This window comes from Struthio camelus, chromosome Z (assembly GCF_040807025.1).
Source record: "Struthio camelus isolate bStrCam1 chromosome Z, bStrCam1.hap1, whole genome shotgun sequence".
Classification (NCBI taxonomy): domain Eukaryota; kingdom Metazoa; phylum Chordata; class Aves; order Struthioniformes; family Struthionidae; genus Struthio; species Struthio camelus.
In genome coordinates this window covers 24,985,195-25,010,051 of record NC_090982.1, presented here as the reverse complement: position 1 = coordinate 25,010,051, position 24,857 = coordinate 24,985,195, and the positions used below count along the sequence as shown (strand labels likewise).

The 24,857-nt window shown below is 37.4% G+C and overlaps 1 protein-coding gene across 3 annotated transcripts in view; it reads right to left on the bottom strand.

Moving 5' to 3' along the window:
* Positions 1–24,857, bottom strand: part of FOCAD (focadhesin) — a 131,792-nt gene that overhangs the window by 70,481 nt on the left and 36,454 nt on the right. For all 3 annotated transcript variants that reach the window (XM_068929137.1, XM_068929139.1, XM_068929138.1), the window contains exons 11-15: positions 21,712–21,969; positions 4,478–4,582; positions 4,006–4,107; positions 3,339–3,469; positions 1,561–1,687 (exon numbers count right to left, since the gene is read on the bottom strand). In XM_068929137.1, coding sequence (XP_068785238.1) covers positions 1,561–1,687; positions 3,339–3,469; positions 4,006–4,107; positions 4,478–4,582; positions 21,712–21,969 — 723 coding nt within the window. The remainder of the gene's footprint in view (positions 1–1,560; positions 1,688–3,338; positions 3,470–4,005; positions 4,108–4,477; positions 4,583–21,711; positions 21,970–24,857) is intronic.

Below are 24,857 nucleotides of genomic sequence, written 5' to 3'. Positions count from 1 at the left end.
TTCTTTAACCAACCCCTATGATTATACCCTTTTCAAGTCTGTGCTCTGCAGACCGGAGTCTAAATACTAAATAAGGGATAGACTACATTACTTGGTCCAAATGGTTACCCAGTTTACCAAACCACAAGAGAATTCTTTATTAAAGGCTAAGCAACCCGGGGTGGCAGGTCTGTTTTCCCAAAACAATAAATTGGCATGAAATCAGGGAAATAAAGCATATTAAAGAGGACCTGTAAGCATTAGAAAAGAAAGAATTGGTAACTATCCACAAAGTGATTATTTCCTTCCTTTCTTCTCTTCTGAGAGCTGGGAGTCAGCTCAGCATTCCCAGTTCTTACTCGTGGTACAGTACTGTTCTCATATGGGCTTTTTATAGCAGCAGGACTTTTGTCCCAGGCCCAACTCCTGCTTTCATTCACAGCAGTCAAATGAATTCTAAATGGAATTCAGCACAGGAAAACACTGCTTAAATATTAATTGAGAGCAGTATTTAAAGAAACTATACAAGGTCAAGAAGGACCAAACCCTATACCAAAAGCAAACACAGTAATTAGCCTGAGTAAGTTAGTTCTTGACTGCAAACGTCTGAAGCTTCTTTACTATACTGAACACTAATGTCTATGGACTACCAACCATTCACTATGTTGTTCTTGAGCTGCTGACATGATTTCACATGTATAATGTGGTAATGACTGAAGCCTTTTATTGGATCAGCCCCATTGTGGTCAACAGCATGCTAAGAGTGAGGAAGTGGAAAAACTTGAAATGACTGTTTGGTAGAACAGGGGTAAGCAAATATTTCTGCAGTCTATCATTAGTCCACTAACTCAGATGGCCTGTTTAATCCATGGTGTGTCTAGAGGGTGATTCACAGCACATCTGTCCCTGATTCACCACCTCGGGCATGTTACTACAAAAACAAGGAGCCATGGCTCCTAACTCAAGCATATTGTAGGATCAAGAGACAGTTCAGGTTAGAAGGGACTTCAGGAGGTTTCTAGTCCAATCTCCTGCTCAAAGCAGGGTCGTTCTGAGGTCACATTAGGTTGCTCAGGGCTTTATCCAGTTGGACCTTGAACATCTCCATGAATGGAGACAGCACAACCTTTCTGGGCAACGTGTTTCAGTGCCTGACTGCCTACGTGATTAATGAATACATTAGACTAAAATGGGAGTCTCCCCATTACAAGTGTAATATGTGAATGAGACACTCAGCAAGGCAAGCAAGTGGTAAGGTACCAGAAATACGATGACTTACACACTTTTGATCTAATCAGAACTATGTACCAGATAGCTGCTTTTTTCAAATCTGAATATATGATTTGTGAAAGGATGTTTTTGACACAAGTTGTAATGTTGATTTAAAATTCCAAGCCCTGCCCTGAAAGGCTGAGCTGTTGCAATGAGAGACCACAGTATGATTTCTCAGGGACAATTAATGAATGCATGAAGAAAGGAATTAAATTTATCCGAAGAAAAAACATTTTATGATAGTCCAAAGCACTCAGGTCAGCTAGAAGAAAAACCATGATCCACGAGGTCAGGGCAATTTAATCTTACCTCAGCCTCACAAAGGGCCTGAAGACCTTGCAATACTATGGCTGCAGGTGAAGCTTGATCAGGTTTTGTGCATTCATTTAATACCTGGGAAATTGCAGCCAACATATCTGCTCCATGCTGATATGGCCTAAAAGCGAAACAAAGTAACAAAGTATGTGAAGCTATAGAGCAATATACACATTTACATAGAAATTCTACTCTATATAGAGTTCAATGAATATTGCTTCCGAACAAGGGACAACTCTGACAGACTAAAACTGGGAACTGGGAGGAGGGGCCGAGACACAAGGGAGGATATGATAGACAGTTCTAAAGTTTGAGTGGCACAGAGAAGTAAATCAGCAGGTGCCAAGTTTGATAAAAGATCAGCAAGTCGTTAACCCATGAAAGTCTTTGGCAAATAACGTCAAGGTTACTAAGAAGTTAAAGCATTCAAGAAGTGACCGAGAAAGAAAACCCTCTGCATGCTATTAAATAAAAGATGTTATTGTTTGTTTTTATTAAAGTATTCTACGGGCATCCAGTATAGGCTATTGTTGGAGGTAAGATAACCGCGATTTTTGCCCGATCCAGGGTGGCCCTCGTAAGTTTTTTCCAAACAGATTTTCACTGAAGAAATGTCTTTTGCCTTGTCTTCAATGACTGCACGGGACACCCTTTTGCTTGGTTTGTTTTCCAGTCTTTTAGCATCTATTCGGTCCCTCAAGAAAAAAAAAAAAAAAAAAAAGAGAGAACTGCCGATTCAGCAGTTCCTCTTGTGGATTCTGTTAAGAACCACAGGGAAATAACATCTGGTTAGGTGAGTTGTATGTGCAGAACATTCTGGCTTTCTATATTTGCTTTCACTTCTAAATCATTTCTAAATACACGCAGAACAGTTTGCACTTCTATTTCAGAGCTCCAATTACAGTACTTATTTGGCAACAAATAGCACAGTTACACTGAAATTTCTCTCCTGATTTTCTCATTTTTAAGAGTTCTTGAAAAATGCTGTTTGGCAAAATTAAAGAAGGTGAGGGAGAGAAAGGAAAGGATATGTTCTTTAAGGATTGCTTTTTTTGAGAACTGATGACTAAAAGATACAAATAGAAAGCTGGGAAAATTCATAACACTGGCCTTCAAAAAAGCAAATTAGAAAATGGAACCCAAAGAACAGAAGCAACAGAAAAGGTAGTACTGCACACCGGAGACCAGAAAAAAAATTAGTAACACGTTTAAAAACAATATTTATGAAAACTAGATAAACATTAAATACTGATATTCATGGTCTGCTAGAAGTGGAAAGAATCAATATATCATTCACACTAGGTTCTGTGGCCTGTATTATATCTGAATTAAGACCAATAATCTGCATTTAACAAAACACACATTTCAGAAGAGCACCTAGACTTCATTTGAATAGGTCGATAGACAGACAGATCATTAGTGGCTTCTTCCACTCATTTTTTAAAATTTGGTATGCTTTAAGTTTCTGTTCTGAAGCAGTGTGGGGTATTTGTTTTTTCTTTCAGGGGGAAGACAACAGTTTTCTGCTCATTTTAACTTTAACATCACTTACATGTGCTTTCTATTAGTTAAAATAAAACATAAATCCTATTAGCTGCTGAGATAGACAGTGACTGCAGGAGTTATCTGAGACATCCAGAAACACATTACCCACAATTAAAGCAGATTAGCTAAAAATAAGCATGTAGTTGTGAAAAAAAAAAAAAGCCCAAACGAACCAACCCATTGTTTTCCTCTACAAAGATAACAGACGGATAAACTCTTGTGCTTACCTCTGCCTACATATATCTCTTATACAGGCAGCTTTAGCAATCAGCTTTTCCCACTGAGCATCTTTGTCCAGAGACAAAGAGCGCATATCAGATACTGCCATGAACTTCTGCAATTCTGGGTAAATCCGATCCTGGAAGAGATTTAATTTTAGATTATCGTCACACTTCACAAAGTTCATGACAGGATTTTATTTCAGTAGTGGTTTTACGTCATTTCTAAATGACCACTTATATTATATACCATATTTTACTTCTCTTCATCATTGGAGACTAATGCTGCACTGAGTTTCAACTGGCTTTTACAAATCAAATTTCTGTTGCTATTTCATAAACAAAGAAATAAACTATTGCCATGTAACTTAATGGAAACACCTCATAGGTCTGGTTTGTACTGCACATCACGCAAAACAGAAAGCTATCCTTCAAAAACAAATTTCATAGTTCTACTCCTAGACCTCATGAAATGAAAATTACGTTTGGTGAAAGATATACTGTTTAAAGTTTTCACTAATACAGAATCAATAAAGGCCTTAGTTCCACCATTTGCTTTGTACTGCTGATAATGAGATACTAATGTAAATACTCCAAAATGAAACACTTTCTCTGGTTAGATGAAAAAGTCTTTAAACTATTCAGTCTCATAGTGAGAGAACAGCATTTTTCTAACCTGCCTTTCCCATAGGGATGTCATCAGACGCAGAGTAATAGCTCTAAGCTTTGGTGTACTCCCCAGCATCTGTATCACGCGTAGAATCTGAGCTACACAGACCTGAAAGAAGTTTAAAAAAATTTTTTTTAAATTCAAGAACAAGGAGAGGGCTATAAATCTTTATTTGGCCCAAGTATCACAAACAGGTAATTAAGCCCTTCACAACATCAGAAAGAAGCTCCAAGTCATTTTCCTACAAATTTTACTGTATGATGATCTAAAGGGCATTTTCCTAGGATATATAAACAAAATAATAAAATAGTACAAACAGCTAAGCACAATGTACCTTTTGTCCTTTAAAATAAATGTCATATCCCATTATAAATACTATAAAGTTATGCTGAAGGTTTTTCAGTCTAAATCACTCATTGATTGTAAGTAAGTGATGTCACTGATGGCTTTTGTTTTACTAACAGTTTTTTATTCTGACCTTGTGTACACCCAGTGTGGGCAGCGTGTACAATATATCCCTGTACAATGCAGGCTCCAGAGGTCTTCCCAATTTAAATATCAGAACTGGGATCAGATTTGGGACCTAAAAGAGAACAAAAAAGGAAATAAATATGGAACTTGGTTGCCAGTGTGGTAAGCAGTATCACGTAAAAGACAATGAACTTACGGGAATATATTAAAACACATCTCAGTCTCATACCTTTTTGCATTAATCTTTTGCTAACAGGGAAAAAATCTTGGAAGCACCTTGTTATGCATGTTCAGCTGTAACTACTGGGGTAATCTGAAACATGCAAGCAACTGTTCAACTGTTGCGAGAAAATCAAGTAAAATTTAACACAATTACGAGTTCCAGACCCAAATATAAACAGCAGTCTTTATCCACAGACCTCAAAAGGTATTTATAAAGGCTGTGGCAATTAGCAGATAATTCATTGGCCTCCTTTTAGGGATGGGAATGGATATTGCCAAGATATTAAAAGACTGCATGAGCTCATACTATAACAGCAATCCACCTCAATTTTCAAAAGAATCCCTTCATCACGGGGCAATATTCTCTAAACGTACTACATTACTGCCAGAAGTAAATGCTGATGGTTTTGCTACAATGTGTATTGTGGTGACATTGGTGTGGTTTCTCTTGGAAAAGTAAGGATTACTTAGGCAGACCAGTATTTGAAGAATTCCATCCACGTGGAGAACAGCTCCTTAAAATCATATTTTATGCTTACAGCTAATCATATAGCCTTTACCTCTTGAACTTGAATATATAAATACATAAAATTTCCTATTTCCTCTCTAATTTCCACAATAAATTCATTTTCACTTGAAATTTCTATTACAGGCATACTGAAAGGAATAAATAAGTGAAGAGTGATATATTAAAATATTCACATCAATGAAAAAATGATTCCAATTCATATCTGTTATTACAGAGGAATTCTAATGACGCTGCTATAATTCTATCATATTCTGCAACCTATCATATAATGCAGTATGTTTTACTGCATTTTGTTCACGTATGGTAGCAAACTTCTAGGGACCTGCCTCTAAAGCGACAGTGAAGGAAGGGAGGCTTATTTACCACCTCTGCTCCCCTTTCATTTAGGGCACAATTTTTCAGTGTTTTCATACTTGCACATCCTCCTTTTTTTTTTTTTTTTAAATAGCAGAGATGCACATCACTGTGTTGTAGAATCAAGTCAATTGCTGATAGGTTTGCTTGTTTTTTTTTAAACTTAATTTTATAATACTCAAAAGTAATCACGCAGCACTGGCTTACATTCTGCCTTTACACAATAGTATTGGTATCGACTTAGTTGCACAGTTTAGTCTTCCATAGATATAACCTGGATTAAAAGACACTGTCATTCCCAAGAAGAGAAAAACTGATAAGAAAATTTGGTATTTAGTAGTGGTATTACGTAGATATAATTTTTTATGAGTCTTCTGGCTTTCAGAAAATTATTTGCCTTACATGGTAAGCAGGGTACAAAGTTCTCCATTTCACTTTTAGCGTTTACCTTGAGTGGATCACTCTTCCAAAGCATTCTTTTCTCTTCTATAATCTTAATAACTGCAACTTTAGAAAACTCACTGAATAAACCAAAAATCAGACCTTTTTTTGCTCAGAATAGGACTAGCGCATATGTACTCTCAGGCTTACTGGGCTAGGCTGACAGGTAGAGCAACTCTCAAATCCAAACTTAATGAAATAATTCAGAAATCTCAAATGCCTTTGAAAATTTATTCTGGTGAGGCTGACCCTTTAAGCATGTAGAAGGTTAATACACACAGTAGTTTAAAAAACTGGGAAATCTGGCTACAGCATTCTTTTGATATGCATTTTTATATGAGCAGATGTCTTCAGATGATAAAACTTTCATTGTACAAAGGTCCATCTCAGTCCTTAGAAGGCTCTAGTCTTCTGGCAGAGGGAGAATAAGAAAAAGAACGCAAGAGCTCTGGGATTCTGCATACCTTGCTCTGTAATTACTGGTTCCAAAGTACTGATCAAAGATACTGTTCATTCTAGAAAATATCAGTATCTCGGTAACTGAGCAATCCAAACCTGTGTTTCCACAAATTTTAAGTCCTTAGTCTGGAATCTATATTTAGTATCTATGGAATTAATTATAATACAAGTTTTTATTAATGTTTCCCAAATATTGCTTGGAATTTTTTAGTAGATTGAATCCTTTTATAAACAGCAGTTTATCCACATTCTTGACTATGGGACTAGTCTCCCCCTGCTTCCTGTTTCCCAAGATTGTCGTCCAGATCAGTAAAGGTAGCCACCATCCGTCTAGACAGAGGAATGGCTTTATTTTAAGTCAGTCAAAGCAGAGTCAATAGATGTGGTTAAGAGATTCATTTGACCAGATTTTAACACACACAAACATTTTCAATACAAGTTTCATAGTACTCTGTTTTCTCTCCTGCATGTTTCAAACAAAGGCATCCTTTTGGCTAGAAACTTTCCCCCATCACCTCACTTTCAGACCTCCTTTAGTGTGAAGGTAAGCTGGGTGGCTTTTCAGCTTTTGTAGGAATTAAATTTGTCTAAGCTGTTTTCTTTTACACAAAAACAGAATGGCACAAAAGAGCAAAAAGAAAAAGAAGGTAGCAGATAAACAGATGAGGGTAGGATCTATCGAGCTAAAATTTTTTTATGAAGCAAGATTTTGTTCAAAGAGATAGCGTTCAGTCCTCTGACTTTACAGACAATCATTGGTTTGGCAAATAAGTTATGGACTTTTTCCTTTAGATGAATTAAGATTTTACTAGGCCGAGGAATACGCAAATACGCAAATTATGCACATACCATAAGATCTGTTATGTTCATGTAAACAGAAGATTAGAAATCTATATAGATACTTTTTTAAGAATTAAGGCTGCAACTGTAGATTTCAAAATCTAGCCTATGTAAAGTACATCAATTAACATTTTCAGGATTTCAGAAAGATAATTAAATTGAGACCACTTATCTATCTACCTCTGCATGTTTTATAGTATGTATCAACATATAAGGTGGTGGTGGTGAACAGCTTATTTGAATATGCAAAACTGAGTGACAAACTTAGATTTTTATTTCAAGTATTCTGCGCGTACCTGCCTCTACACGCACCTGCTTGTGTTTTGGTTTTTTTTTTTTTAAACACCTAAACCTATAATAAACACTCTGATTACCTTATTTAGCTTAAAGATTTTCAGTAAACATATGGGTGACAAGAAACACTGTGTCAGCCACAAGATTTTGGTGCCATATTATATTCGCCAGTACTTCGATAGGTTGCTCTGAAATTACCCATCTGCTTTTCTCTGATCACAAAATCAGCCCATCATTAGCTCATCTGGAATAAACAGTCCTACAGAAGAAAGACTAAAAGTATAATGAGCACGGTTTAAAGAAAAGATAAAACAGAATTAACAGATGCTATCAAAGCTGTTCATCCTTTCATAGCAGATGCTGAAAATGCCTTCTGAAGGTGTCCTGATTAAGTCATTACATAAAAGTTACAGTTCTATCAGACACAATCAGTGGTGCTTCATGTATCTTTAACGTACACAAAATTTTGTGTGTGCATACATAATTTTGTGTTATATAGAATTTTTTTTAAGACACTTTTGCCATAATTGCTTTCCTCCTCATCTAATCGACAAAATTCTTGCTTTTCAAACAGTGAAAACAAACCCTATTACTTCCTCTTAACATAAGTCATAACAATGACTTATGCTTTATCTCACTCATTTTCACATAGAGCCAAGGAAGATAGTGTACTCCATTTGGCTTCAGTAAAATCTTTAGGGCCTCTATAACAAGGCTGTAGTATATTCCTGAGAAATTACTCTACTAGCCCTCCTGTGTAAATATTGCAATTTCCAAATCAAAGCAGTATTCATTTTGAAAATTTCCAATCAAAAAAGGAGTTCGAAGCTCATATGTTATGCATTAATACAATTTGGCTGAAATATAACACATCACCACAACATCAGCTGTTCTAATTTTCGCTTTACTCTCACCCACCTGAAAACTGATGAAACCTTCCCACTTTTAAAAACAAAGGTAAGTTGTTAGGCCAAAGTAATAGAAAATAGACTCTCAACTAAAGAATTTTCCTTTCTCATTTAAATGAGCAATAGGTTGTTAAGTGCTTGATACCAGAAAGCTGAGCTACATTTGTCATGTAAATGTCTTCCTTTCAAGCACATCAAACACATGCTTTCCTTTTGGTCTCAACATATATTTTAAACTTAGTTTAAACAAGTTCTAAAATAGAATACTACAATTAGCAGGTAAAAGGCTTAATACTGTTATACGTACTGTGCTTGAATCACACACCTTTTCCTTCTTTCTTTGGAACGTCTCAAAAATCTGACTGTTTAAAGCACAGTTTAGTTTTTCTGGTTTCAAAAAAACATACAAGGAAGCAGAAGTTCCCTGGCCCCAGTAAAGGCTACAATCCAACATAGTTACAGGGCGATATTTTAGACGATGGTAAAACCGTCAATTACTACCTTGCTCAGAAATAAAGAACACAAAAATCGCCTTTGAGCAGAAGCACAGAAAAGTTACAAGCAAAACTGTAAGCAATCCCACCTTCAAAAAAGACTGCGGTTCTGCTGGACCGACATGATAGCCTTCTTGCGGGGTTATTACATACTATGTATGTAAAACAGCCAACAAGTTAGGGCTATCACTCCCATTATGTAGGTGAGAAATGCAGACAAAAGAGGCTATGAGTAATTTGCTCACAGTTACACAGGAAGCAATAACAATTAAAATCAATGCTTCAAGGTCAGCACTAAATTTCAAATTGCCTTTGTGAAGCCTCTTCCTGTCCCTTTCAGAGTATTCCCCCACCCCTCCCCAAGAAACACACACACTTGCTGATCAGACACTCTCTAAATCACTCTGCTTAGTCCTGGACCTGTCTCTTCACCTCATGCTTTTTGTGAGGGAAGCACTGGCCTATCCAGCAAAGGCGGCTTCATTCCTAAACCCAACCTCTCTGGAACAGGGCATGTATTACAACTCCTGAATTCTCACACTCAAGAGAGAAACCCCCCAACACCCTTCTGCGTACTGCCAGCCTACACTGCTGTATCTGCATCCATTATTCCCTGAGAAGTAACATACTTCACACTTCTTACACTCTTAAAATGACTTGTTAAAACAAGTAAGCTTCTTCTAGACCCCAAGTCCCTTTCAGACTTGTCATATGAGACTCTTGAGATGAATATCTCTACTTCAGAAGCCAAAGGAATGACTCCAAGAGCATAACCCACCTCATAGTATCATGTGGAAACAGAGCTTTACGGTAACTGCGGTAGGGAGCCAAGCACTTAGTTCTTACCTCCTTAGTAATTCTCTGAACTCCCTTTTCTTGAATGTTCAAGATTGGTCTGTTTCTTTCATCTCATTTTATTCTCAGCATGGCTCAAACTGCAATTTCAGGCATATGAAGTGGGGCCTCTTTCCCCCCACACTCTTTGGGCTTCTGTGAATTTATTTTCCTATCATGTGCCTTAATCTGCACATTCCTCCTAGCCTAAATGGCTTTCAAACTGCTGGTCACACTTTCAAGACTGTCACAATACTTTATTAACCCTATATCATATACCATAAGGTGTATTCCCTGTTGTACACATATTCTTAAAGTGTAGAAGGGGATGGGCAAAGTAAGTCATTCTAAACACATCAGCACATGGCAGAGTTTCATTAATATCAAGTCTGGTCCCAGTTCAGATCTAGTAATAACCTGCTTGCATTAAATTCAGAATATACTTTCACACAGGACAACTATGCACGCCTGTACTGCCATCATAAGCGTGAAATTTATATTAAGCTTCAGTAGGTGAAGAACAATGTAGTTTGGCACTACATTTTCTCAGCTAGCAAATACAAAAAACTTCTTAAATTTTCCTTCCTACGCAACACACATACCTTCCTTCCCTGACAATTTGCCTCTGTCCTGCAGTTTGCAGTCTCCTGCACTTGCACTGGTACAAGTGTTTAGCATCATACTGCAAATCCTCTTTAACCCCAACCATTTCAGTGATCCTAACAGCACTGCCCCATGGATGCTTCCAGTGTCAGAAGTGAAGTAGCAGTAGCCTACAGCACATATGAACATGCGGCTGTGTATGATAACTCCATTCAGAAACAGACAAACTTTAATTCAAAAGATGAGATATAATCATTGCCCTACGTTCCCTTCCCACTCCTGAAATGCAATGATTGGTTTAGACTAACCTATGCACCACGCAGATACCAAAGCTCCCCACTCTACCTATGCCAAAGGGAAAAACAGCAATGCCTAAGAGAAAAGGCATTCAGTAGTACACAGGAACAGTGCTAAAATTAACTTCGTGATCAAATTAGATAGAACCCAAAGGAAGACTTGACTGTTAAAGGCTCAAAAGTCTCAAATCAAGATCTTCTTTTGGTAAGACAAACCTTAGGAAAAGAAACCTTTTGGACAGAAACCAAATAATACTGGAAGAAAAAAAATCTGAAGCTAGGCAGTTTGGTAGATAGAAGCAGTTTTATTTCTGGGCACCTGTTGTAACTGGGTGTTAGGACAAAAATAAATCACCTACTACTCATTTACAGTTACCTAAATTTTTGACTAGTTAAACATAATCCCAGGGTGATCAGCAAACCATGGACATCCCATGAATTCAGAGGGGGCGATCACCAAAACCAGTGGAGCAACATGCACTGCCATTGTAAAGTCCCAAAGTTATCAGAGAAGTCAGTGAGTGCTCCTTCATTGAGGGACACAGTCTTACTTAGAGCTGTTAACCCAACATGTCAACAGCAAAGAAACACCTTCTAATAACTAACGTTAGCCAGAAGGTATGGCATGCAGCAAGCAGGTGGTTGGAAGAGTCTCAGGCCTAAGGATTTCAGAACTTGGTGCTTTTTTAAAAAACTATATCCATCCCCGTTAAATGCTGTCATTAGCACCCTGTGCTGCAAAAAAGGCTAAATACAACAGCAATGGAGATGTCAGATGTGTAACTATAATGCTCAAGCTCCTTATTCAGTTTCCTTCCCACAGACCTCTCCCCAAAACACCTCTTCCTTTTGCCAGAATTGGGTCTTGCACTAATCCATCAGGTCTTAAGCCAGTTCTCTAATCAAAAGGCTACTTCTTATACTTTTCCTCAGTTGTCGATACAGTGGATTATATGACACTCTGACTGAATGATATTAGAAGAATAACTTTTTACAATCTTTAATTAGAAAACCATTCAGATCCTTAAAGGTCACCTTCCTCAGATCCAACCTTCCTCAATTGTCAGGAGAAGTTTATTCCAAGTCCTGCATCTGCCTTAATTTTCTATTTACAAACTTTATTCCACACTAAACAGGAATTAAAAGAAAGTTCTCTATGACCTTTACACTAGTATCTAGTTAACAGATATACACACACACAAACACACACACAGGGAAAAAAATAAGCACTTAATACTATAAGGCCAGTTATATATTTCTACAAAGGTATTTTCCTTTAAAGTGTTCTGAACTGCACATACTCAAATTATAAGATTAGGAAAAAACCCCAAATGTTCCAGTACAATGAAACTGCTTCTTGCTTCCACCATGTAACAGATAAACAATGCTGGCACTAATTTCTGTACCAATTTATATTAAATCTTCAAAGGTTTAACAGTTTCAAAAAGCCAGTACGAAGATACATCAGCTCTTGGTATATAGCAGCCCACTCAGACAGCAGACAAATCTGCTGCCTAGCAACAGTGTGATCTGCATCCCTCAACATCCTGGAGATGCTGCAGTTAGGTCAAGTCTCATTAGCAACCCAACAAAGGTTTCAGGGTTTTGTTCTGTTTTCAGTAATTAATTGTATCTCAAAATGATGCCCAGTTATCCTAATGGCCCTCCCTTTAAAAGTAGGATTAAACATGCCAGACAAAACGCTGCCGTTTCATCAACACGACTGATGACTGTTCTTACCCTTGGCAATTTGGTGATTTGATTTGGTAAGAGAAGACTGATAGTAAAGGAAGGAAGATGTTCCTTAAACTTCTCCACTCCTTCACACGTCTCTGTTTTATTGACGGGAAATTCTTCCTCATACAGCCCTTGTGCCAGAACAAAGAATGAGAAAGATCCAGAGAAGAGTGCATCAAATAAAATTGTGTTCACAAAGAAAAACTCACTTCAAACAATGTAATCCAAAAAACATATACGCTGTCCCTAAATTAAATACTAAATGAAAGGTGTCACTTTACATTACTCATACCAGTTGTTCTTAGCTTGAATGCATATCTTGGAGGGTTCTTTTGGGTCAATTTTAACACTAAAGAGATCATTTCAATACCCTACACAAGGATCCAACAAAAAAGCACTAAAGAAATGTCACTGAAATGAGAAGTTGTTTTATTTCTGGAAAATGCAGGGCTGAATTTTGAAGGTGGTATAGTACCAGTATAAGTAGACACGACTGTGAAGTGATCACATTTTCAAAAGCATTCAGTACTCTCTATTATCCAGTGAGCAGAACAAAGTACTGAACAATACACACATCTGAAGAACTGTCCCCTTCATTTAAGCACATAAATGAGAATAAGGTTTTACTTATAAACTTTATAAATTAAGCCAGGTTTTCCAAAGTGCTCCCGGTTCTTTCTGAGACCAGTTTTTGTTCTCTACAAAGTTTCTTGTACTCCAGTACCCCAACCAATAAACTTGTACCACCAAGAATCTGTCCACAAAAATTGACTGTAATACAATCATTCTGCTACAGCTGCTGTCCAAAATTAACACCATCAGATATAGAACAATACTGACAGGCATCACTTGAGACACTTTTAAGCAAGCCAAATCCAGTTCAACAGATCCTAAGCCATGGTTTCATCTGGGGAAGAAAAAAAAAAAAAAAAAAAAAAGAAAAGGTTTTTGCTTTTTGTTCTCCTCTCCCCCTCTCCAAAGAGCACAAAATAATGCATTTTCAGATGGATTTCCCAGATGGGCGTCATTTACCACCAAAATATTTCTTCCAGCAGCTGAAAGACCATAAAACAAAGGACGTTCTCTAGAGCCTCATAATCCTCTAATAATGGTAATAGATCTTGTGTTACTATTCACCAGTGACCTATCAGTCAGATGATTTAATTTTTTCCCCTTGCAGCATATCTAGTTTCACAGAGAGTATAACAACAGTTTTGCACAACAAGACAATTCATCCGATTAGAAGGACTGTATTAAGTCTTTCACTAACAGCATGTGTCAGTGCAGCCTCAATAGTGATGTGATTTAAGATAGCCTAATAACATGTGCACTACTCTTCATTCTTTGGCCTTTTAAAGATTTTTGGATTTTCTTCCAGAATGTTTCAGGTCATTACTCCAAAATGCATCAACTAAACAGCCATCCAATATAATTGCTCATCTTGCACCATAAAAAGGCTTTCAGGCTTCTTCTCAGTGGGGAAAGAGGAGAAAGAGGAGGTACATACACAACAGTCCTCCATAGGCTTAATGGAAAAGGAAAGAAAAGAAACAAAAACAAAGCAAAGCCAGACCAGTGTCTGCAAAATCAGATACCCCAACTTTTATTAGGTGTTAAAAAAAAAAAATTTCGCAAGGCTCTATTAATTTATTACAAAGACTCTAGCCTCTGTATTAAAACATTACTCAGTGTGGGAACAGACATTATATTTGTGAACCCCTCTTGTGGAGCTGCAATAAGTTGGAAAACAATAAAGGACAGCATTCTAAACACATATTTCCACTTTTGTTTTATCTTGAAACACAAGATCAGCTGAGGTCTTGCATTGTAATCACTCCTAGCTTTTCAGTTGAATATGAACAAGCTACAAGCAGTAATCACCAAAACCATGAATGAGCAGAATAGCAGTGCAACTATCGACTATCTTGAGCACCAAAAAAAAATCCAAAAAACAAGAAACAACAACAACATTGCACAAAACAGCCCCCTCCCATACACACATAATTCTTTGTATACTCTAATTATCATCACAATACCTAAGCACCTCCATATATTCTGATGCGGTGAAGGTAGTCCACCATTCGGCTGCAAAGTTGACACTTCTTCATTTTATTTTTCTTTTTGAATCTTAAGCTTTTAGTTCTGTTAGCTCAAGTTCACTGTGATCTGAGCAGGAATCAAAGACCTGGTTCACAGTGTACCTGTATCTGCTGGCTAGACCTTTTGTCAGTTACATATGGCTTTATATTAGGTGTTCAAGCATTGCTAACACCAAATAAACAGATTAAAGCTAATAAAGTCTTATTTTAAAAATAAGCTTGGGATTGATAGCCTTTTTTGTTCTCTTCTTTCAACAGAGTCAACTCTGACTTTACCCTTCTTTACTTAGAGCAGCCTCCTCATTGATATTCTGCATGCCACCTTCCACTGTGTCCTTCAGAAGGAGCTCTAAGAAAAAGACAACTCAAAATGCTACTGCTATACCTAACCACATTGCTGTGATGCACTTTGCCTCTTTCCTAATTTAGAAGACTTTCTAAGCACTATTTTACCACTTATTTTTCTCATCTTTTGTATAGCATCATTTATCTATATAGAACTAACTAAAACACAGAAGAAAATAAAGCATTCCCAAAGTATGAATTTGCCCTGAACATGTTATTGGTTGCTGTCATCCCATTGCCCATTAGAAGTTTTCTTTATCAAAGTAATCACTTGCATCCCCCATATATGTGCTCCAGTGCTTCCTCCCCCTTTATTAACTACTCTCACTGCAGAAAAAGACCAGGCAAGTCCTAGATAATCCTTCCTACCTTAGAGAGCATCTCATCTATGACGAATAACATCATAACCTTTCATTGCTGTGCTTTGTTACACTAGAAATCTCCTTGGAGCCACTAAGCAGACTCAGAACTAAAATAACTTGTCACAATCAAAAAAGCAGTCAGGTGATCCCAAGTTCAACTGGACTGGACTGTAACCAGCATGCAGGTCCCAATTTTAAAAAGCATTTGGATTCTTTGGGATAAAAATTATCATTAGACAGCGCTTAATGCAAAGCAAAGGTCTCCTTGGACCAAAGCATTAGGTCTCCTTGGGAGCATTTACTAAGGACTCAGAAGAGAAATATCACCCCAGTCAAATACAATATTGCTCTCATTCCAAATTTCCAGACATTGCCTAGCAGAGTGACAGCTGTATTACTAATTATAAAATGGATTTGTACCAATAAAAAGGACACCTGAATTAAAACACTTCACATGCTATGCAGCAAACTATCTTTAAGTTAAAAGCAATCTAAAACAAAGACAAAAAAATCTCACTATTTACAAACCCTATTAGTATACCAAATATGATCCAGTTAGAGGAATAATAATTAATTATGGTTTGAATTTCATGTTTTAAACAACAGTTTCTAATTCACATGGACTTCTGCTGATCATTAGGAAAAAGAAAAATATGATGCAATTTAAACTTCACTTTAACATTGCATTTGAATGCAAGCCTTTTTTCCCCCCAGTCGTGGGAAGGAGTTTTTTCACTACCTCAAGGGCTTATTTCTGAGGTAGACAGGCCACCATAGCTAGCTCAAGATCTTAATCTTATTTACTGGTTTAATGTTAATCAAGATGTTAATCTTATTTACTGGTTTTGGGTAGGAAAGCTTAGGCTTAAAATAAGCAGAAGATGACAAAGCAAATAAAGCCACTCATTTCATGCTGAAGACTAACAACTTTGAGTTAAACACTGTTCACTATACCTGCCTAAAGCTCCTGCAAACTCTGCTGACTTGCATTTAAATTTGTCTCCAAGTCTGCCCATGTAAGTCAGTGGAGCTATTCCAGTTTACCTAAATGAAACTCACACAGAATCACTCCCTCCAGCCACAGTTCAGGCCATTCTGCTCAGGTGCCATATTACTCAAGTAATTTCTTTCAGCAAGTTATTGCTTTAAGTGATTTTTAAATTGCATTTTAAACAATTACATCAAACAATTAAGAAAGAGAACATTACACCTTCGCCGTTTTAGGCTCTGGAACATACCACTGATTCATCTCACAGCCCAACGAGCTACTTCAGCAAACTGAATTAGAGATAGTATACAGCTAAAAACAGGGAATTCCAGGTTAAAAAAAAAAAAATCTTCAGTTGCCTTGGTGGTTTTTTACATGGCTAGCCAGTCATAAGAGTGAACTGCCTTACTTGCAGCACTTGAGATCAGAACTGAAGAAAAATTTCTCAGGAAAGGGCAGATGTACTTCTATTGCAGATATCAAAACACACAGCTATAACTCATCTGCCCTTTCCCTTGAGGATCATTAATTTATTTACAAAGCCTACAGCCTGTATCCCTGATTATACACTATTTAGAGGACATCTCAAATTACGAGTCAGGATATGCTATCATACTAGTTTGGAATTCAAACTTACAGGAATGGATTTGCAAGAAGAAAACAAGTTAAGGAAGAGATGTGTTCCACATCAGCTCAAGCTTTTCTTTTACATACAAATTCAATTCATTTTGCTCACTGCTGTCCCCTGAACACAATTAGGTGCTTCTCATCTAAAATGGGGAAAGGAAGTTCTAATAATTATTGTGACAAAAAAAGGTAAGTCAGAGTGTCTATTAGCTATCTCAATCTGTGTTTCTTACCTCAAGAAACAATCTCTTGCAGTTGCAAGAGGAAATAAATCCAGAAGAATGATCTCTGACTTTTGGCTTAAGATCACATTGCCATCGTTTGGTCACAATATTCATCATCTGTAAGCTTTAGTCTTCTCCTTCACTTTGATTAGCCTCCACCTCCTTCCTTACAACTGCAGTTGTAAATGACATAAAAAATAGAAGCGTTGTTTTCCAGCAATACCGTCCTAATACTAGCACATCTGCTTCAAGGATCTCACTATGCCTCTTGGAGGTGAAACACTAGAGATTGCTTGCTTTTACACTGACAGCTTTCAAAGCTGCATTTAAATATATATCCTCAGTATGTCATGCATCTGAAGCTTTGCACCTAGCACAGCAAGTAAACTGCTCAAACAAGGGCTAAAACAGCTTAAGGGAAAATCCACTTCAACTACAGTTGTCCAAAAAAAAAAAAAAAAAAAGTGTTAACTGGCAACATATATTACACAGACCCTTCTCTCCAGTTCAGTATAGCTCATACAACTCAAAAAAACAGACTTCTGATAATAATAAACTAATCTCTGACATGCTTCACAACAGAAACCTCAGTGTCATTAGCAGTGCAAAGAGCCTTTTTCTGTCTGTGAACTGGATGACCAGGGTAAACCAATATCCTGAAAGACTAGGCAAAACTTTCCAGAAGACTGTAATTGCCATTTCTGGAAACAATATTCAAATCCCTCGGTTGAGGGCGCTTAGGGAAGGGCAGCAAAGTGGGGGAGTTCAATCGTACAACAATGTAAACATGTTTTTTCTATTCTAATTTAAAATACATGAAGCTAGCCGTTAAGAAAGGCTAAAGAAATCCTCAAGGTTACTACCACTTTGAAAACAGTTAAGCAACAACTAATTTAATGAACTGTATACCATAGTCTTTCAAAAGTTATCAGTACACTACTGAACTCTGCGGTCAGTAGCAATACCACCACCACTGTGGAAACTGATCTACTAGTTTAAGTTGTTCTGGGGCTTTAACACTTTTGGGAAAAATACATCTAGGAAGTCTTACTGCAATGTATTTCTTTCTTTCCACCACAGCTAGTCAGGGCATTTATGATCTAGTATTTTCCACTATAAGGTTTTAAACAACACGCAGCATGGGTGTATATGAAACGGAGTGGTAGCAAGCAGGTGATAAACAGAAGAGAAGCCAAGCATTATACAGAGCAGCAAAAGGAATGTCAAGTGCCCTGTCACCACAGCCGTGAAAGTCTCTTTCTGAGAACAGTACTGTGGCATCTTGACTTGCTTGTGGGTTTCAGGGTGGGTTTTTTTGTTGGTTTTTTTTTGTTTGTTTGTTTTTAAGATTTCCTTTGCTTTGTGTAATTTAGCCATTCCCTAGAAGGTAGAGGTATAAGCCTACAAGAGAATGGAAAAATTTTTTTAGAAAAAGAGAAAGGCTTTCCACGTGCAGGAAAAACACAACCATTCTAAGCACACTGGAAAAAATGACAAAGTGGACAAACTAAGAAAGGGAATAAAATATCCAGAAAAGAATAAAAAACAAACGTTTTGTGCATTTCCACCAAGCACTTCACTTGGAGGAGCCAGTTCTGGCTTGGTTCCAGCACCTCCGCAGTTCTATTGACTTCAGACTTCCAGCGTCCCGGGACAGCTGTTCTATATACTGTTCAACAAGGAGTATAGCAAGGACACTGAACAAATATTCCAAAAACAAACCAAAGAACTGAGAGCCGTTCTTATTTGGAAAGGTAAGAAGAGCCTGCAAGACAACACAATTTATTTAAGGATTCAGCAGATACCAACATCACAGCTCAGGCTTTGTAGAATCACTGTTACCTTGAGTCTGCAACCATCTCAACTCACTACAATAAGGCAATACCTCGCTCAGCATAAGCAAAAACAGTATCTGAATGCATAGCACGAAACAGGAACTCCAAATCACAAGAAAATGAGTGAAACACAACAATTCTCTATTTAATTCACACATAGACATGAACATACGACAACAGCAAATTACCCTTAACTTTCTTCTATTTCAGTGATGGTTACTTGAGGTTTGAAATGTGCTATAAAGGAGTTGCAGAGAGCTCAAGCTGGTTGTACCCCTCAGTTCAGTTTACAATTGTCTCCATCCTCACCATTACATATCTTGCCAATATGCTGCATCCATTGTTTACCTCTAGAAAAAAAATCACTGTTACAGCTACAAAAGCCACAATGAACCACCCTTTTATAGTCAAAGAAACCTTCCTTTCTTTTTCTGTTCCTTCCTCCAAAATGCTGTATGTGCCTTTTTCCTCAGGCTGTAGTAGGAAATGCAATGAGTTAAATGTGTTTGGTGGTTATCCACTTCTTGGAAACCCAACTAAACTGCAGAAAAATGCATCCAAAGGCTTTTTGTTGGTTTGGCTACGACACAATACATTTTATTCTTTTTTCACAGCAGTCATCTTACAGTTCACGAAAATTAACACATTCAGTCATGTCCACATAATGCTCACAGTCCTGAGGAGTAATTCCATAGCAAAAGTCTGCAATCTTTTCCAGACTGAAATATAGACTTCTAGATTTGTTAAATTAAATTTGTGTCTCAACAGATAGGAGGCAGAACTACTTTTCCCACCTATGATGCAACAAACAAATATGAGGCCTTAACATAGCTGTCCTCAAATTTCAAATGTCTAAAGAGACAAAACAAAAAAAACTTGAAATATCATTCAAACCTAAAAATATAAAATTAAAAGACCACAAAAATTAATTAACACACAGTAATACAGTCAAACACAATGCTAGAAAGACAACAAATTACAATACAAAAAAATTCAAACAAGGTGAGAAAAAAATTTAAAGAAATCACATGTTCCCAAATCTGTATCAATTCAAGTGCATAAGAAACACCCACACATGGAAAACAGCAGCAGCAAACAAACAAAAAATAGCCAGAAAGAGCTCTGAGAAGAGATGAAAAGGAAGGTTAACAGCAGGCAATCCACAGAAGATGAAGCTAGCCCTGATTTAAAGTTTTTCAGCTTAGGAAGTACAGTTCTGTCCAAAAGCACTGCATAATGGGCTAGTTTTAGTATAGCATTTCAGCATGTGTTCAACAGCAAGCACATCCTGGTCTGCTTCGCTGAGTCAGAACTACAGGGCTCTGCACCTAAACAACAAAGTACATATTCCATAAGCCATATCTTTTCCAACTCTTGTGCTATGGAGTACGCTATCTATTTGAAGCGGAAAGCAATTTAAAAAAGACTTAGGTAAATAAAGCCTGTCTTTATGATGCATCTGAAATTTGAAGCAACATGTTTCCTTCACCATATATTTTTATTTAACAGAAAGAAAGTATTTGACTGTTTCTGGATAACACCTCCTGTACTGCCTGCTACTATTTCCACATTAAAAAGCTAGATATCTTTCAAGGCTATGCAGATAAGTATAAACTTGCTGCCTAAATCTGGCTTCAATTCAGCACTGAAGACAGACAGTACAGATATTTGAGATTTTTAAGAATCAAGAATATAGACATCAAGGGACATAGTAGTCCTCCAGTAACCACAAAAGGACATGGAGAATGATGTATGAGGCCACCAAGAGCAAGAAATCATTTAGTAGCTGCTTCTCAATTTTGTGTTGTATTTTCATATTTATTTATTAGGTAATATCACCAAATAAATCAGTCTTTTTTCCTAAGCCTGAGTAACTGAAAAACAACCCAAAAAGGGAGACACAATCACTATTTTGCAGTAGATGACACAAATATTTTACACCAGAAGTTCCCTCCCACCCTGCCACTTAAAAGTTTCAAAAATAAGCGGGTGAAGGTGTTGACAGTTCAGCCTGGATTTACCTCCCAAAGAACCAAAGGCTATTTTGTAACACTTTGCAGTTCTGTTAACAGCTTGCATTAAGGATCAACGTTTTTACAAGATTTATTAAAACCTAGCTTTACTTTGAGCAGCTAACCCTTTTAAAGTCCGGAAAGAATCAAAGTCTGCTTGCACAACTGCAGCAAGTCTGTAACAGGTCAGAAAGTTCTCAGTTCCTTATGGCATGACACAAAATTAGACCACTAAGACCTAAAACCCAGTTTTGTTATGTTAATCCTTTTCAGCTGAGTTGCTCTTTGCTTGTCAATTCACAGCTCTCATACCTCCATGTTTTGATGCCTCTGAGGATCATATTCAAGGTGGTAGCCTCTTAGTAGGGAACCAGAATGTAAAAAACAAATAAAAATCACAACTCTCAGAACACATGGAATTTAATAAAATCTACTGAACATACAGAAACGCAGGAGACTTCAGCCTCCCCTTCCCTTGACAGTTTCTCTCTCTCTCCTCTGAAAAATACATTATTTTTCCTAATACCCCCTACCCTAAGAGACCACCAGTACTCCAGAGCTACTTCCCATCAGTCAGGATGGGATTAAATTTTTCAGCTTCATTGCAGCTGTAATAATCTACAGCAAAGCAAACCAAAAAGGCAAGATGTTTTCCATAAAGCCAGGTTACACATTGCCATTAATGTAATGGACATTGCTGAGGGAAGAACAGAGGAATTCACTGAGATAAGTTTTTACCTGAGAACAATCAGCCTTGGCTACTTCTGCAACGGCACTGAGTACACCACAAAGACTGTCTCCCTTTTCTCGGACCAGGAGATAAGCCAGCAGAAGAAAAACATGACTAGGGACTTGAGTTGTAATAGGTAGCAATGATTTCACTGAAGACAACCAGGCAGTAATTGCAGACTTCTCTTTCATGAGCTCCATGATCTTCCAGGTGGTATATAATAAACTGTAAGCACTGGTTATGGGAAAGAGGAGCTTGCTGGACATCTGGGAACAGGTAAAACATACACACAGAGAAATAATCAATAAGTACAGTACCATGAAAGAATAAAAAAAAAAACCCACAGCTAATAAAGTTTTGTCATCCAAAATAAATATTTTGTTGAGGGTCCTAACTCAGTAATCGTAAAGAATAAACTGAAACTGCGATACATTTCTTTCAAATTGTCTCTGTGAATACTTGCACTAAAGTTGACTGAATATGTTGCTAATTTCCTACTCAGCAGTTCCCCCTTTACTTGGCATCCATCATTCCTGTTTCTGTGGATAATTAAAGTACCGCTTCCTCACTGAAATGGACACGATAAAACTGGAATACGTTAAAAATCTCTGTTCCTGACAATGGCACGTGCATCATAAAAATATATAATTGATACACTGATCGTTTTAAGAAAATTCTCTTAATTTTTCATAGCCCTCTATAATATAAACACCATGGCTTAAGTTAAACAGAAATAAAGTTTCACTTCTCAGAACTCAATGTTTTATAGATGCAGTCATAGAAGACCAGGTTGGAAGTAGGAAAGAAGTACAATATCAATGAGAAGTCACAGTTCTTTTTACTCTTCCCCAGTCAGGTCTTTATATAAAATATATGTATTTTTAAAAGCTCCTGTAAATTAACACTTAAGTTCAGAATTTTTTTTTATTAAAACAGCAACAAAAAACCCTCATCCAAAAGAAACCACTTTACTCTTTCCTACTAATTCCTGCTTCCGAAAGCATCACATTTTCTGAAGAAACATCTTTCCATTAACAAGACTATAATTGACAGGCAGTGATTAAATGCAGAATGCTCATATAAGAGGCAGGTCAAGAAAGCATTTGAAAAAGAGGTCCCTGGCTGAAAATTATAAGTGGAATTCAGACTTCATCAGGTGCAGGGCCCATTCATCTTTGAATTACAAGGGAAAAGAGAGATAGTCACTGAGTAGCAATAGCTGTTCTGCATAAAACTGCACAGTTCTGTTTTAGTCACATTGCTCAATGCAATGTAAATTTATTTTGTCTAATGGGAAGAAGAATGCCCTTGTACTTTAGATGACCTTTTTAAAATAGCACTTAATCTAGAATTAACTTATTCCAATACTTATTCCATTACAGTTACTGTATGTGGAAAAACTCAGCAACCTACAGTGCCATCTCTCTCACTGGCAAGATCACTTAAAGCCAAAATCCTCTTCTGGCTATACACGCTTGTGAAATTGCCATATATCGATACAACTATTTAAACCTTATCTAAGGACATACAGTGGTCTAAGAAGAGCTTCAATACCTTTACGCTATACTGCTTAGCTGCCTCACCCTACAGATTTTAGGATTTGAAATCAAGATCAGACGTTCACAGTCAATTTATCAATGCCTGGGAAAAAGCTGCTAGAATTGGTAGAGTCTGAAATAGTAAGCTGATGTTTCCCATTCCTCGTTGCTTCCCTAAAGGTTTTGCCCCAGGGTCTTACTCCCTTCCTTCTCCCTTTATTTCACCTGCATGAAAAGAAGCTATCACCATATTTTTACCTTACTACACCTCATTTCAGCCTGCTAGGTTGAAAACCTCAAGCTGACAGCACAGAAAAAATATATATAAATCCCTTTAATGGCAAAGCAGCTGTTCAGGTTAGGCATGTTTTAACATTTTTCAAAACCTTGGAACAATTTCCCACTGCCACCTCAGAAAAAGCCCTTGAAGACAATACATTATAACTCAACTGTGTTTGCTCTCAAGTTATTCAAAGACTGATCACTGCTCTGTGAAGACACACTTGCTCCTTTTTCTTTCTTACCAGTGAAAAGAGCAACCACTGTTTGGTGAAAGTCTAAAGTGAGGAAAACCCTTTAAAGATTGTATTCTCTTAGTATTTATCAGATCCTGCAGCATAAGCGGACTGAACTCATGGGAACATTAAATAGGAAATCTAAATTTTTAAACCTTTCAACCGAGAATCGAAGTTTATCACACACTTTCTGCAAACAGTAACCAGGCAAAATGAGCATCCGTCTCGCCATTCTTATTGCCTCACATATTACCAAAGATCTGCCACACTACTTGCTACAAACTTCACAGGGATGCATGTCTACCAGTGAGCCAGAAACGGTCAGTTTGTCAGAGATCCCCACTAAAAACAAGAGTTTCTGCTAGCCACTTGAGGCTGGAAAAAAAGTTAAAATTATCACAAACTATTTAAACCCTTAAGAGTAAAGCTTTCTTTCTAGAGCAAATACCAAATACCGTAATTACTATAGCAAAGTTCCCTTACAGAAAGCCAGTGATACACAATATACCGTAATCTGTGTCCTATAGCAACATAACAATGTCATAAGACATTAAACTAGCTTCTCAAAACACAGACAGCAACCTAAGAAAAACGATGCCAAGCACTGGCTTCGAGGTGCCTATCAAAAGAAGGCTTAAGAGTATTTCAGCTATGCTCTGTTGTTCACAAAAGATCATACACATTCAGAACTAACCTACTTTCTGTTTTCATTTTGACTACACTTGTCACTTCTTTTTTGCAGTTGCTGTGTGGCTGGGCCAGTGACACTAAGCATACAGGACTCAAGCGTATGGGACACCTGCTACGGAAATAAACCTCCAGTGACAGTACAGGCTGCTCCCTGGACAATCATATCAAGGGAAGGTGAGCAGCTCTCCACCCTTGCAGCCAACCTAGAGGCCATTCTTTGAGAGCAGAATTAGGAAAGCACGCTTTAGTAGAGGCTAAAACATTCATTTTTCATTACGAGTGCAAATGGGCTTGCATTTCTAGAACTACAGAAACGGAAAAATCAAGTTGGAGAGGGATTCTGGAACAACAGAACACAGCATAAACCATAACCGGCCTTTCTTTTTCTTCCTTCTCTCCAGACCATCACAT